General features: G+C 44.0%; 1 protein-coding gene across 1 annotated transcript in view; it reads left to right on the top strand.

Annotated features, from left to right (window-relative positions):
• The first annotated feature begins 1486 nt into the window (after positions 1-1486).
• Positions 1487-11908, top strand: part of GMPR (guanosine monophosphate reductase) — a 36659-nt gene continuing 26237 nt past the window's right edge. Inside the window, exons 1-3 of the mRNA XM_016119791.2 lie at positions 1487-1657; positions 7335-7454; positions 9619-9702. Coding sequence (XP_015975277.1) covers positions 1571-1657; positions 7335-7454; positions 9619-9702 — 291 coding nt within the window. The 5' untranslated portion in view covers positions 1487-1570. The remainder of the gene's footprint in view (positions 1658-7334; positions 7455-9618; positions 9703-11908) is intronic.

Genomic DNA, 11908 nt, shown 5'->3' with positions numbered 1-11908 from the left:
TGAATTTGGTTATTTTCTCCTGTTAATCTATCTCATGTTAATTTGATTATTAGAACACCCAGAAGAATGTAAAAGGGTAGACGGAGATTTTTTTCCTCCCCACAACCTTTTTTTGAAGACATTTGTATTAAATGAATATTTTAATGTGTCTTTTTGGCCAGCCATATCAAATATGGGTTGATTAAGAATAGTTCCAGGCTGTAGACAACTGCAAATGGAAGAGTCCTGCCTTTGTGCAATTAGCAATCTAGTTTTAGCACATAAAGTATAATGCACATAATCTAACATGTGGCCCCAAATAAACACCTATTTACTAAGCAACTATAGAACATGTACTGTGTGTGTGCTCACGCATATATACATACAATTATTCTCACAAAGCCTGGGAGAGGATAGCATTAAATCTTTTTCTTCCCTTGTCTTTTGAGAAAAAACTGACCTTTAGAGAAATTAAGTGACACCCCCAGCTAGATAGTGGTGGGATCAGACTTTTGAAGTGAGGCAGAGAGAGGTCCCAGGACAAAAGCATCTTAAGTTTAGGTTGTAGTAAATTTTAAGGACTGAGAGATTTATATTTTTTACTGCAATCACGGGCAAGTTATTTCATGTATATGATCCTCATTTTCTTTAGCTGCAAGATGGCTCCTTCAATGGGTTGTTCTGAGAGTGAATGAGAAAACTCAGGCTAAGCACTAAAGTACATTCCTAATGTATAACAAGGGCTCCCTAAGATCAACAAGTGAATTAAAAATAAACTGACATCACAAGTAACCCTCAGATGGGACTCAGGTCCCTTAGAACCCAGGATCCGCGATGACTTGTAGACTTCACTGCTTTTATTAAAACCAACAACGAAACAAACCCCTGAAATCCAAAGGGGACCCAAAAACTGTTTCAAAAATCTCTTGACTACTAAAGAGATCTACCTGCCTACTCTTTTGCTTAACTCTCCCAGCTTCCTAAAGGTTTCTTATTTTTTTGGCAGGTAAAGTTCTGACTCAGCGCTTGGTGGGCACACTGGGCTTGAAATTAGAGAAAGGAGAAGCAAAACCTCTTACGGAGTGGCCTTTTCCCTTGGGTAAGGCTGTCGCATGCCAAGTCTCCTCCCTACGGGGGACCTCGGTGACAGACAAGATGGTGTGCATGCATTCCCTCCCTCCCCCCCCAATTTGGTAACCGAAAAGAGGCTGTAAACGAGTCTGGGAGGGAGGGGGTGCTTTTTTAAAAATGTCACACACGCGGACTTCTCAGCCACTGGTCTGCCTGTCCCTAAGCCGCCGGTCTTTCCCTTCCCCTTTCCAGCCACCAGGGTGGGGCGCGGCCACGGAGCCGGGGGCGGGCTGAGCGCCGCTGGGGGCGCCGGCGGCGTTAAGAGCACAGCGAGCGCGCCGGGCCGCCCGGGAGCACCGGCCTCCGCACCGCAGCCCCACCCCGCGCCGCCCCCCACGCCCCGCCGCACGCCGGCGGCCCCCCTCGTCCCGTCGCCCACGCCTTGCGCCCCGTCTGCCCCCGCCCCGTGCGCCGGCGCCGCAAGAACGAGCCGCCGGCTCCAGCCGCGCCGCCCCGCACCATGCCTCGCGTCGATGTGGACCTCAAGCTGGACTTCAAGGATGTCTTGCTCCGACCCAAGCGAAGCAGCCTCAAGAGCCGAGCAGAGGTGGGGCTCTTAGAAAGCCGCCTTGGGGGTGGGATATTTTTCAGGGTGGCGCGGGGGAGGTGGGTGAAAGGCAGTGGATTGTGTGGTAATAACCTCACCAGCTTTTCTGAGCTTGGGATGCTGACCCCCTTTGTTCTCTCCCTCTCCACCACCTGAGAAAGGGGAAAGCCAGCTGGGACCCTTCCAGGACAGGAGGTGTCTTTAAGGGGCCCAGCTGAGGCCTAAAATTCTAAATATGTCCGGTGTGGTGGGCCAAGGGAAGTGCACATTAGAAATAGACCACAGAAGAGCAAAGATAAAGTGGCCAACTGAAGAATGGGGAGGGTGGAGGGGGTGCATGTAAGGAGAAAAGGACGCAGTGGAGCCAGATCATAAAAGGAGAGGAAAAACAACAGAAGATTCTTGCAATTTTGTCAGTGTCTCTTAGTGCAGAGATCTGTTGCTGTTTTAGTACTAGATCCAGCAGTGGAATTTCTTTAAAATGTCTGAAGAACATGGAAACTCCAGAGCAGAAGTTCAGGGTTTACTTTCCATGTTTCAGTGGCCTTGCTTCCCAGGCTGGGAACCTGTGCCTGGTGGCACCCTCCTAATGGAGAGCCACAGTCCAGCCCATTTTTAGAGAAGCAGAAAGCACCAGGATGCAGTTGGGTTAGGGGGCAAACTGGAAGCCTGGCCAATTCTGTTGGCTCTGCCTTGATGTGATCAAAGCCTGGAGAACAGGTGGTGACTGGACTGGAAATAACCTCACTGTGGGGGCAGGGATGCCCCTACTGGTGAGGAGGAAGGTCAAACCTAGAAGGGTAAACTAGTTGCATAGAAAGGCAGAGTCCCTTAGAATGGTGTGTGCTGGTGACTGTGGCCTTACCTGGTCTGCTGAGAGCCAGCGAGGAAGGTGAAGAAAATAGACTGGGTCTGGAGGCTGAGGCCACAAGAGTAAACAGGAGGAGGCTGAGCCAGCACACCGTTCCTTACACCCAACTCCAAGGACCATAAATAAATCGGCGGACTGCCCATTGGTGTCCAGGCCCAACTGCAGTGCCTGGTGCTGCCAGCCAAGGGCTTGTTTGCATTAGAGAGGCCTCCTGCTTTAACCAAAGTGACGAGAACCAAGTCACTTTCTCAAGCAGGAGGGTCGATGGGCTGCAGCCAGAGAGGATGGGACAGGACAGGAGAGGTCTGGAACTGGCAAGACTGGAAGGATTAACTCTTATCACCCCAGCCTAGATCGGATGACTCTGTGCCTATCCTTCATCATGTCCTTTCGGGTGCTAGAGTCAGATAGAATCTTGGAAGAAAAATAAACTGTTTAGATGGCAGGCCTGGGCCTCCCAGATTATAAGCTGTGCTCATTACCTAAGGCCAGACTAAGATGTGGGGATTCTGGGCAGACTAATAATTTGGTGGCCCCAATATTCTATAAATATTTGTTCAAATTCACTTAGTAGAGAGAAAATTTTAATAAATACTATATGTTTAAAACAAAGATATATGTATTTCCTGAACCATGAAACATCTTGAGAAGGTAAAACATTTAGAATTTATGTAATAGAATGAATTACTTTTTCTCAAGGAATAGTATGATGTCATGCATTATTTGGTTTCATAATTTGGGCCGATTGAAACTATTATTGTCCCAACCTCTGATGGCACCTTGCAATCTACATGTACACATTGCAATGAGAACTCTGTGTCCTTGGGAAAGGTTCATATTTACACATTTGTGGGAGTTTGCCAGCCCCGTGCCTGGGAACCTGAGTTAACTGGCATTGCCTTTGCGATTGGTTCCTGTAATGGTTTAGCTCCTTGGTGCCTGAGGCTGCTTTCCGGCTGGCCACCCCTCCTAATCTGACTGCTTCAGCGGTGCTGAGGGATGTAGTGAGACCTAGATTTTAGGCTTCTAATCCCCTCTCAATGTTTTCTCAGTTTGCTTGTGGATGCCTGAAATTGTTTATGGGAAGCTTAAAACTTTTCACTGCATAATCAGATAGAAGTCAAATGTACACCCCCTGGGAGAACTCATACCCGAATGCAAAGCAGAAGCTGAATGGTAAAATGACCGGTAAACAATTTTGAACCAAACTGCAGAGCAGATCTGAGTGGAGCTAGGAGAGGAAACATATCCTTTGAGAGCATAGTCTGGCTAAAAAGGGAGAGTTTTGACTGTTGACAAGATTGACCACTGCAGCTCTTTTGCTATGAGTGGAGTTTGGTGCTGGATCATCAGGCAGCAGGAAATGGAGAGAAAGACAGAGTGATCTCCCACTCAGAAGGTCACATTCACAGGTATTGGTTATTAGGATTTCAGAATCTTTTGGGGGGACACAAATTAAACCATACAGCTTTGCTCTGTAAGGTTAGAGAGTTTGACTAGACTCATTGTTCATGAATGCCTCAGAATCATCTAGGGAGACGCTCTAAAAACATACATGTTGTCTCCACCACAAAAGTTCTGATTTATTAAGTTTGAGGCAACCCGAGCATGTATATTTTGGAAATCCTATGTTGATTGTGATGTGTGCGTGGATGCTCTGGACTGGCCACAGGAATCCTTTCCATTTGTGGAACCCTGTAGTTCCCTGGTAATGTGCAGCTGCTTGTGTTTCTCTGAATCTTGAGAACTGATGGCGACACTTCCAGGGGACAGAGCATGTCCAGAGTGCTGGGCTGGAACGCACCAAGCATTGCCCTGAAAAAGGCTTGGGGCCAAACAATATTATTCTTGCCCCTTAGCCAGACGTTAATTTATTCCAGTTTTTGAGCCACTAGGACTTCAATGGTGAAAGGCATCCTTCCTATACTTAGTCTTACGATCTACAAGTGAGACAGATAATAAATAATCTATTTAATAAGAGAATCGCTTTAATCAACATCATATTGGCAAAAGGAGCCCCTGTCCCCTTCTCACTGGACAGGGCCCTGTGGGCTGTACTATTCCTTCTAGGCGCTGTTCCAGGTACTCAAGATCCTGGATTTCCCTGTCCTTAATGACTTCCAGCTGATTCCAAGGCCTGCAAGGGTCTCTTTCCCAGGCATGTTTTCCCAAGGCTGTCCACATGCTGGTGCGCTTGCTTCTAACCCCAGACAGTGACCAGGTGGCGGCTGTTTGTGGGAACGGACGAGTGTGAGCAGACTAGGATATCCGTGTGTGCACACGAGGGTTTGGGAAGAGAAGGAGACTTGGACTGCGGGCCAGGGCTGGCTCCCCAAGACATTATGTTCTGGCTCCTTCCAGGTCATCAATGAAATTGTGTGTAAAGTAGGAGGATAGAACAGAATTTATGTAGTGGTTTGTTAGTTTGACTCGTAACACTAAAGTATTTAGAAATGTGGTAGGTGGGCCTCCAGTTTACTTTCAGGCCCTCTAATGTTGGGCTGTAAGGCTGACTTTAATGAAGGTGTGTTTGAAGTGCTGCAGAAATGTGTGTTTTTGAGGCGGAGTAGTTTTATTTATGTTCCCTTTCAGAGCTGCAGAGTGAGAATTTGGCGGTGCTGTATTTGGTACATTGACCAGCTGTGGAAGATGAAATGCCAAGTTTTGTTTCTGGGAGGCTGGAATATTTAAAATATTTATCTTTTTCAGTGAACAGCTGGTCTGGTTGTGTGTGTGTGTGTGTGTGTGTGTGTGTGTGTGTGTGTTGATGAAGTCAGGAAGACAATTTTATCATTCTTAGAATAAAAGATTGTGTAAAATCTACCATATGGAGAAGACTAGAAATGAGGGGAAGAGTTCATTGTCAAGGCTAACCTTTTCCATGAAGAGTTCTGTGTTTTGTGTACTGCCAAGGAAAACCCATTGTGAGCTCAGCAGAGCGCAGCAGCTCTCTCCATGCATCTTGGGAGGAGTGTAAGAGTAATTTGAGACGAAGGAATTCTGATTATTTTAAGCCTGGGAAGTCAAAACGCTTCAGGGCCAATTAGTAGCACGGAAGGTTGCAACAAATAGACCCCTTCAGTTATTTTTCAGAATTTAAATAGAACTTGCTTCACTGAAGTAGAACCAAAAATCATAATGAAGAAGTCAAGAAAGGGGTGACCTGTCTCGTATGCTCAGGCAATGACAGCATCTCATTTCCCCTCACTGATGGCTGTTTAAGGCTGATGCAGACATATTCATGATATCACTTGCCCAGGAAACCTGGTGGACAGGGAGCCCTGTGTGGAGAAACAAGAGACATGAAAAGGCTAAGAGGCTTGAGATGTCCGTCCCATGGTGTTTTATTTGACATGTTGGTTGCAAAGTGAAAGTTGTCTCAAATGAAAAATAATAAAAGAAGGAACTAGATAAACACTGGTAGGAAACGGTATTGCTAGTGTACTCATGAAGCCAGGATTAAGGTAGATAGGTCCAACTTATTTCAGATGCTTAAGATTCATACCCGTGTTTCTCTTGTGGGTTTTTTTCAGAGAAGCATCCACTTCCCGAATGATGTGGATCCATCAGGGTCCAGCCAAGGAAACAAACACGCTGACTGTTTAAAACAGGGAATTTAATGCAAGGCATCCTGACACTGCTGAGGTGCCAAATGAGAAAGCAAAGCGCCCCAGAGATGGTCTGCAGTGAGATACCACCTCTGAAAGGGAGGAGGTGGTGTTACTAGAGCCCAGGGACTGGGATCACTCTGTGAAAGCTGGAACCAAGACCACACTGTGGCAGAGGGATTCTGGGAGAACTACCCTGACTACATCCAGCACCCTGCACCCCCATCTTCCCCACTCTCCTTTAGTTTTCCTACCCAGTGACCCCATTGACTGAACCCAGCCAGAAACCAACCTGGGAAATGGAGCCCGCAGTGGGTGGCCTCCCTGTGATAAGAATGTAGCAGGGGAAGGACGAAGAATGGAACTGTGAGCATGCAGGCCTGGGATCTGCCCTGGGTCTGAGAAGTAATTTTGAGTACGCTAACTTGATGAGCACTTGGCCCTAGCACACACCTTTTGCTGAGCCCACCATTGTGACTTAGCTTTTCTGGATTCCTGATAGTTGAGTTAGTTATAAGTGCTCTGAAGTTGGAGTTACGATAGAATCAGAGGGTCATCCTTCTAGCTGTTTGCAGGTCGAAGGAACAAATGTTTATACTCATAGACATATGGCTGCTGTGTACTTCCCCCAGCTCTTTGAAAGATGCTCATAATTACAGAACAGCTGATAAGGTTGATAGGTTAAGGGATTAATGGTTTGTAGCTCACTGCAGGGCGAATTTGTAATGGAAGGTGAGAAAGGGAGGACTGGGGTTGGCAGGGAGGAGTGGAGTGGATTTTCTCAAAAGGGGAATGGTCCCTCCAGTGCTTAGAAGTGGAGAAAGAGAACATGTATGTGGGTGTGTAGGGCTGAGATGAAGCAGGCTGGGGACAGAAGGTGACAGGGGGTTGGGAGAGGCTATTAAGGGAGAGAACTTGTGATTTGGAGGCTGGGCTTGATGGCAGAACATCCACGGCTTTGTGCTGGCATTCGAGGATGTTAAGGAGCCAGGTTCAGCTTTTGTACCTGGATAACAGCCCATTACTTGGTTTTCTCAGGGATGCTCCTGTCTTTGGAACACCTGGCTCAGCACTAAGAGAATCCTGGGACCAAGGGATGTATACTTTCTTTGTGGTTTTTTTTTCACTTGCTTCAGACTCTAGAAATTCTGCACAAATCACACAAAGCAAAACATTTCTTTTCCCTTTTTGCCAATAGGTGGATCTCGAGCGTACCTTCACATTTCGAAATTCGAAGCAGACCTACTCAGGGATTCCCATCATTGTGGCCAACATGGACACCGTGGGGACATTTGAGATGGCAGTGGTGATGTCACAGGTAGGACGGTGGGCTTTTTGCCCTGTGCTGCTCACACTGGATGAGTTGTCAGAAGCCTACCCAGGACTTGTTCAGACAGAGGGAAGAGGAGAAGGGTCCTTTCATGAGGCCAAACTATTTAGTACTGAGTCTGATTATTGCCAGAGGCACTTCTTTTCTTCCCTCCTTTTCAATCAGAAAAGGTGAATGGAGTCTGGACTTTGCATTTAGTGAGATGGTCTAGATCTGCATCCATTTCTTCCCTGAAAATACCCGCGATAGTTTTGGGAAATAGAGATACAAAAGAAGTTGGACATTGTACCATATCGTAAGGTTAGTCAAGTGCCATATCATAGAAGAGGGACAGTGCCTTTATAATGAAGACAGGACTGCTTTGTATATGGTCTGTGGTATAGCATTTATTATATTTTATGTAGAAAACATTTATTGAGTACTGTGTGCTAAACACTGGATATAATGTATATAATGTTGTTAGCTCCAGATAGGTTCCTTTTACAGATGAAGAAACTGAGGCAGAGAGGGAAAGGAGAGGTAACTTGACCTAGGGCATGCAGCCATATAGAGGTAGAGCCAAGATATAAACACAAATTGTCTTCAGAATAAGGGATTCACCTCCTAATTTACACTGGCAGATCACAGTACAAGCTCAAGTTCCCTTTTAAGCCAATTACTGGTCTAATTGTCTATAAACGGAGTAGCTAGAATACTGGCCTTGAGAAAAATAAAGGAAAAGCCTTTCGTGGGCAGAACCTTTATTTTATGCAGCTGTGTCCCAGGTGCAATTTTCATCTTAGATGTGAGTGTTTGCTTCTGATGCACACAGGGTGTGTGCATCTATTTCCACTGATAGTCCTGCCAAGTGAAAAAAATAAATCCAATTAGTTAAAAGAGCTTCTCGCTGTGGGCAGCAAGACTAACCTCAGGAGGTGCCGAGAATTTTTGTTAGCCAGTGATTAGGAAGAAGATTTTCAAACTATGAGCTCAAAATAAAAATAATGGCATAGGAGGTGGTCTGTCTGACTCCATGATCAGTTTTATTATCTGTCATCCCTCAGTCCCCACTAAGCTTTGGGCCGGAGGCTAATAAATTAATTGCTAAAGGAATTTGTATTTTGTTTCCCCATCTTTTCCCTCCTCTGCTCCGTGATCAGCCATTGCTACTAATGAATTATGTATATGTGTAAAAAGTGGGTGGAATCAGGGAGCAATAAATAGCCCTGATTAATTCATATATCAGATTATGAGCCCATGAAAAATGTACAACTTATTATGCTCATCCCATTTTCATAGGAAAGACTCTCCATTAATGAGACAGTGTACACTGAAATAGCTATGTGTGGGTACTGTGAATTTTCTATTTTTAGGATCTACTGAGTTAGTACAAGTTTGTAAAGTCATAGAACTTTAGAGTGGAAAATCATAAGTGAGGAAATGAATCCAGGGGGATTAGGAGAGATGCCCTGACATAGGCTGAGCTTTGTAGTTAGATTTGAGTTTGATTTTGGCCATTGTCCCTTATTGGCCAAACAATTGTTAAATTTCTTAAATTTCACTTCTTAAGGTCCTTTTCTGTCTGCGAAGCTAATATTACTGTACAAAGTTGTTCTGAGAAGTGAATGAAATAAAGTATGCAGATTGCTTGCACCAAGTAGGTACTCAATAAATGCCCAATGGATAGTCTGATAGTCAAAGATTTAATATTATAATTTATATAATTCCCATCCTTAGGGATATCAACTCCTAAACAAGAAATGTTTAGGTTATGAACACAAGGAAAAGCTTTCAGGTATAAGCTGAGGTTCTCTGGGATTGCTTAAGCAGAAGTTTGCCTTGATGCAGTCCTTGTTACGGGTAGGGTTGTGTTGCCTTTGGCCTAATGCAGATGGTAGGCCCAGGCGGGGCTCAGAACTCTCCCTTATTCCCCCCACCCCTTCCTAAGTCCTGAATTCAGTGTTGTCTCATCAGATTAGAATGCATAACCCAGTTTTGTGATTTCACTGGTTATACCTTTGTCTGTTTTTGGCTCCTAGGAGCATATTCAAAGCTAATTAAATGTGACTGGCAGGAATACCTGATGCTTTTGTTTGTATTTTTGCTCCCGCCCCCACCACATGGAGAAAGAAGATGCACTTAGCTTCTCTTAATGTTCTGTTTTGCTTCCTAGCACTCCATGTTTACAGCAATTCATAAGCATTACACTATGGATGACTGGAAGCTCTTTGCTGCTAATCACCCAGAAAGCCTGCAGGTATGACGAGTACATTTGTTGCAGGGGGAAAAAAATCTTCAGGGTTGTCAAAAGGGTTTGAATCAGCAACAGATAGACACACAGAGTCTTGGGAGAGACCTGGGGAAAGGCAGTAGTGGTCCCCCAGCCCTTCGTCACTGCCAGGGGTTTGCTGAGAAAAGTTGTTCTGTATCCTGTTTTGAAAATACCAGGATTTACCCGAAGGAGTATCTGTTTTTCTTTCCCTTGAAAGGTGATGTGTTTTATCATGAGAGCTTGGGGAATACCCGTGTTTCCTGCCAGGGGTAGATCCAGTCTGAACATTCCTTTTGGCTGTAGAAAAAAACATCTAATTATGACACGTTGTTTTGGAGTTAAATAAACAATATGTCCACTAGGATAGGTGTAAGCAAAAGACGGAGTAACGAGTGTTGGCATGGATGTGGAGAAACTGGAACCCTCCTGTAGAATTGCTGGTGGGAGTGTAAAATGGTGTAGTTTCTTTGGAAACAGTTTGGTAGTTTCTCAAAAGGTTAAACATCAGAGTTACTATATGACCCATTCCTAGGTATAGACTCAACAGAAATAAAAACATATGTCTACATGAAAACTTATATACACATGTTCATAGCAGCTTTGTTCATAATAGCCAAAAGGTCAAAACAACCCAGATATCCATCAACTGATGAATGAACAAACAAAACTGGTATATGCATACAACAGAATATTATTAAACTATAAAAAGGAATGAAGTACTGATACATGCCACAACATGGATGAACCTTGAAATCATTTCAAGTGAAAAAGCCAGACATAAAGGTTACATGTGATTTTGTTTACATGAAATGTCAAAAATAGGTAAACCTATAGAGATAGAAAGTAGATTAGTGGTTGCCTAAGGCTGGGGGATGGGAGAGTTAGAGGGCGAGGGCTAAGAGCTATGAGAGTTACCTCATAAACATAAAAATGTTTTAAAACATAAAAATGTTTTAAAATTGTGTACCGCTTCAAATATACTAACACCATTGAATCACACACTCTAAACGGGTGAATTGTATGATGTGTGATTGTATCTCCATAAAGCTGTTAATTTTTTTATTTTTTTAAATGGGCAGTTTGAAAATAACAAAAAGCTCCAGTCTCACACAGCTCCCTTTCCTCCTGCCACATTCAGGTGGTTCTGCACCACGGCCAGCAGAGCCCTCTCTTTGTGTTAGAGATATTCTCCAAGGTCAGATTTTTTGTGATTGGAAAATGACTTTGTATTGTACTGCTTTTGAAATTGCACTGGCTTTTTATTTTATTTTATTTTATTTTTGGCCGTGCTTTAATTATGTGTGGATTTTGATTAGTGAGAGGGTGGTTTTGGAGATAAAATAATTCTGGCTTAGTAGCAAATCCTTCATTTTTACCATATTGTGTTCAAATGAACTGTTCTCGTTTTACCTTTTTCTTCTCTGTAAGAAGTTTGGGGAGCAATGAGTTTTCGGCAAGGTGTGGCTAATTGGAACTTCGGCTTTCATGACTGAATGTGGTCATTTGACTTACAGCCCACCAAATTAAAGGCTAATTGGAAAAGGCAAATGTTAAAAACACAGTTACACTGAATTTTGAACTTCCTATGCCAAACTTTAACAGAAATGAAGGAGAAAAAAAAGATAGCAAAGCTCCGTGGGAGGGAAATAATGTATGAATTGAGCCTGCAGTGGTCACACTGTCAACATAAGTGAAACTGGAGTAAACCCAGGAATCTGGAGTAAATATGTATCATGTTACCAGCTACATTGTTGTGATTTTTTGAGACTAACAGGAAATTAATATATGTCCCTTATCTATCGCTTATGGTTTAGATATATACGCTAATTATATTCTTATAATATTCTTATCAAAGGTGAGATGTTGGCTCTGGACACAATCCCATGGCCTAGTTTCACTAAGGCATAAATTACTAAAAACAGGTATTTTCCCAAAGAGCATTTGGGTGGGTTAGAAGGCACTGGTGCTTTGGAGGTTAGGGAGAGGGTGTCGTGAGGGGGGTGTGGTGTCTTCAGATGTAAACACATGCAGGTGCAGTTGGGAAAGAGCATTTCACGTTCCTTTGTTCTTATACCTCTGGACACTTTACCCTTTTCATAGGTACACTGAGATTGGCAGCTCTTTGTGTAGGTTATGGTTTGCATGTTATATTAGTTCTGTGTTGGGAGTAAAAATGAAAATAGGAAGTTTT

Source organism: Rousettus aegyptiacus, unplaced genomic scaffold (assembly GCF_014176215.1).
Source record: "Rousettus aegyptiacus isolate mRouAeg1 unplaced genomic scaffold, mRouAeg1.p scaffold_m13_p_1, whole genome shotgun sequence".
Taxonomy (NCBI): domain Eukaryota; kingdom Metazoa; phylum Chordata; class Mammalia; order Chiroptera; family Pteropodidae; genus Rousettus; species Rousettus aegyptiacus.
The sequence above is the reverse complement of the archived record's forward strand: the minus strand, read 5'-3'. Positions and strand labels throughout refer to the sequence as shown.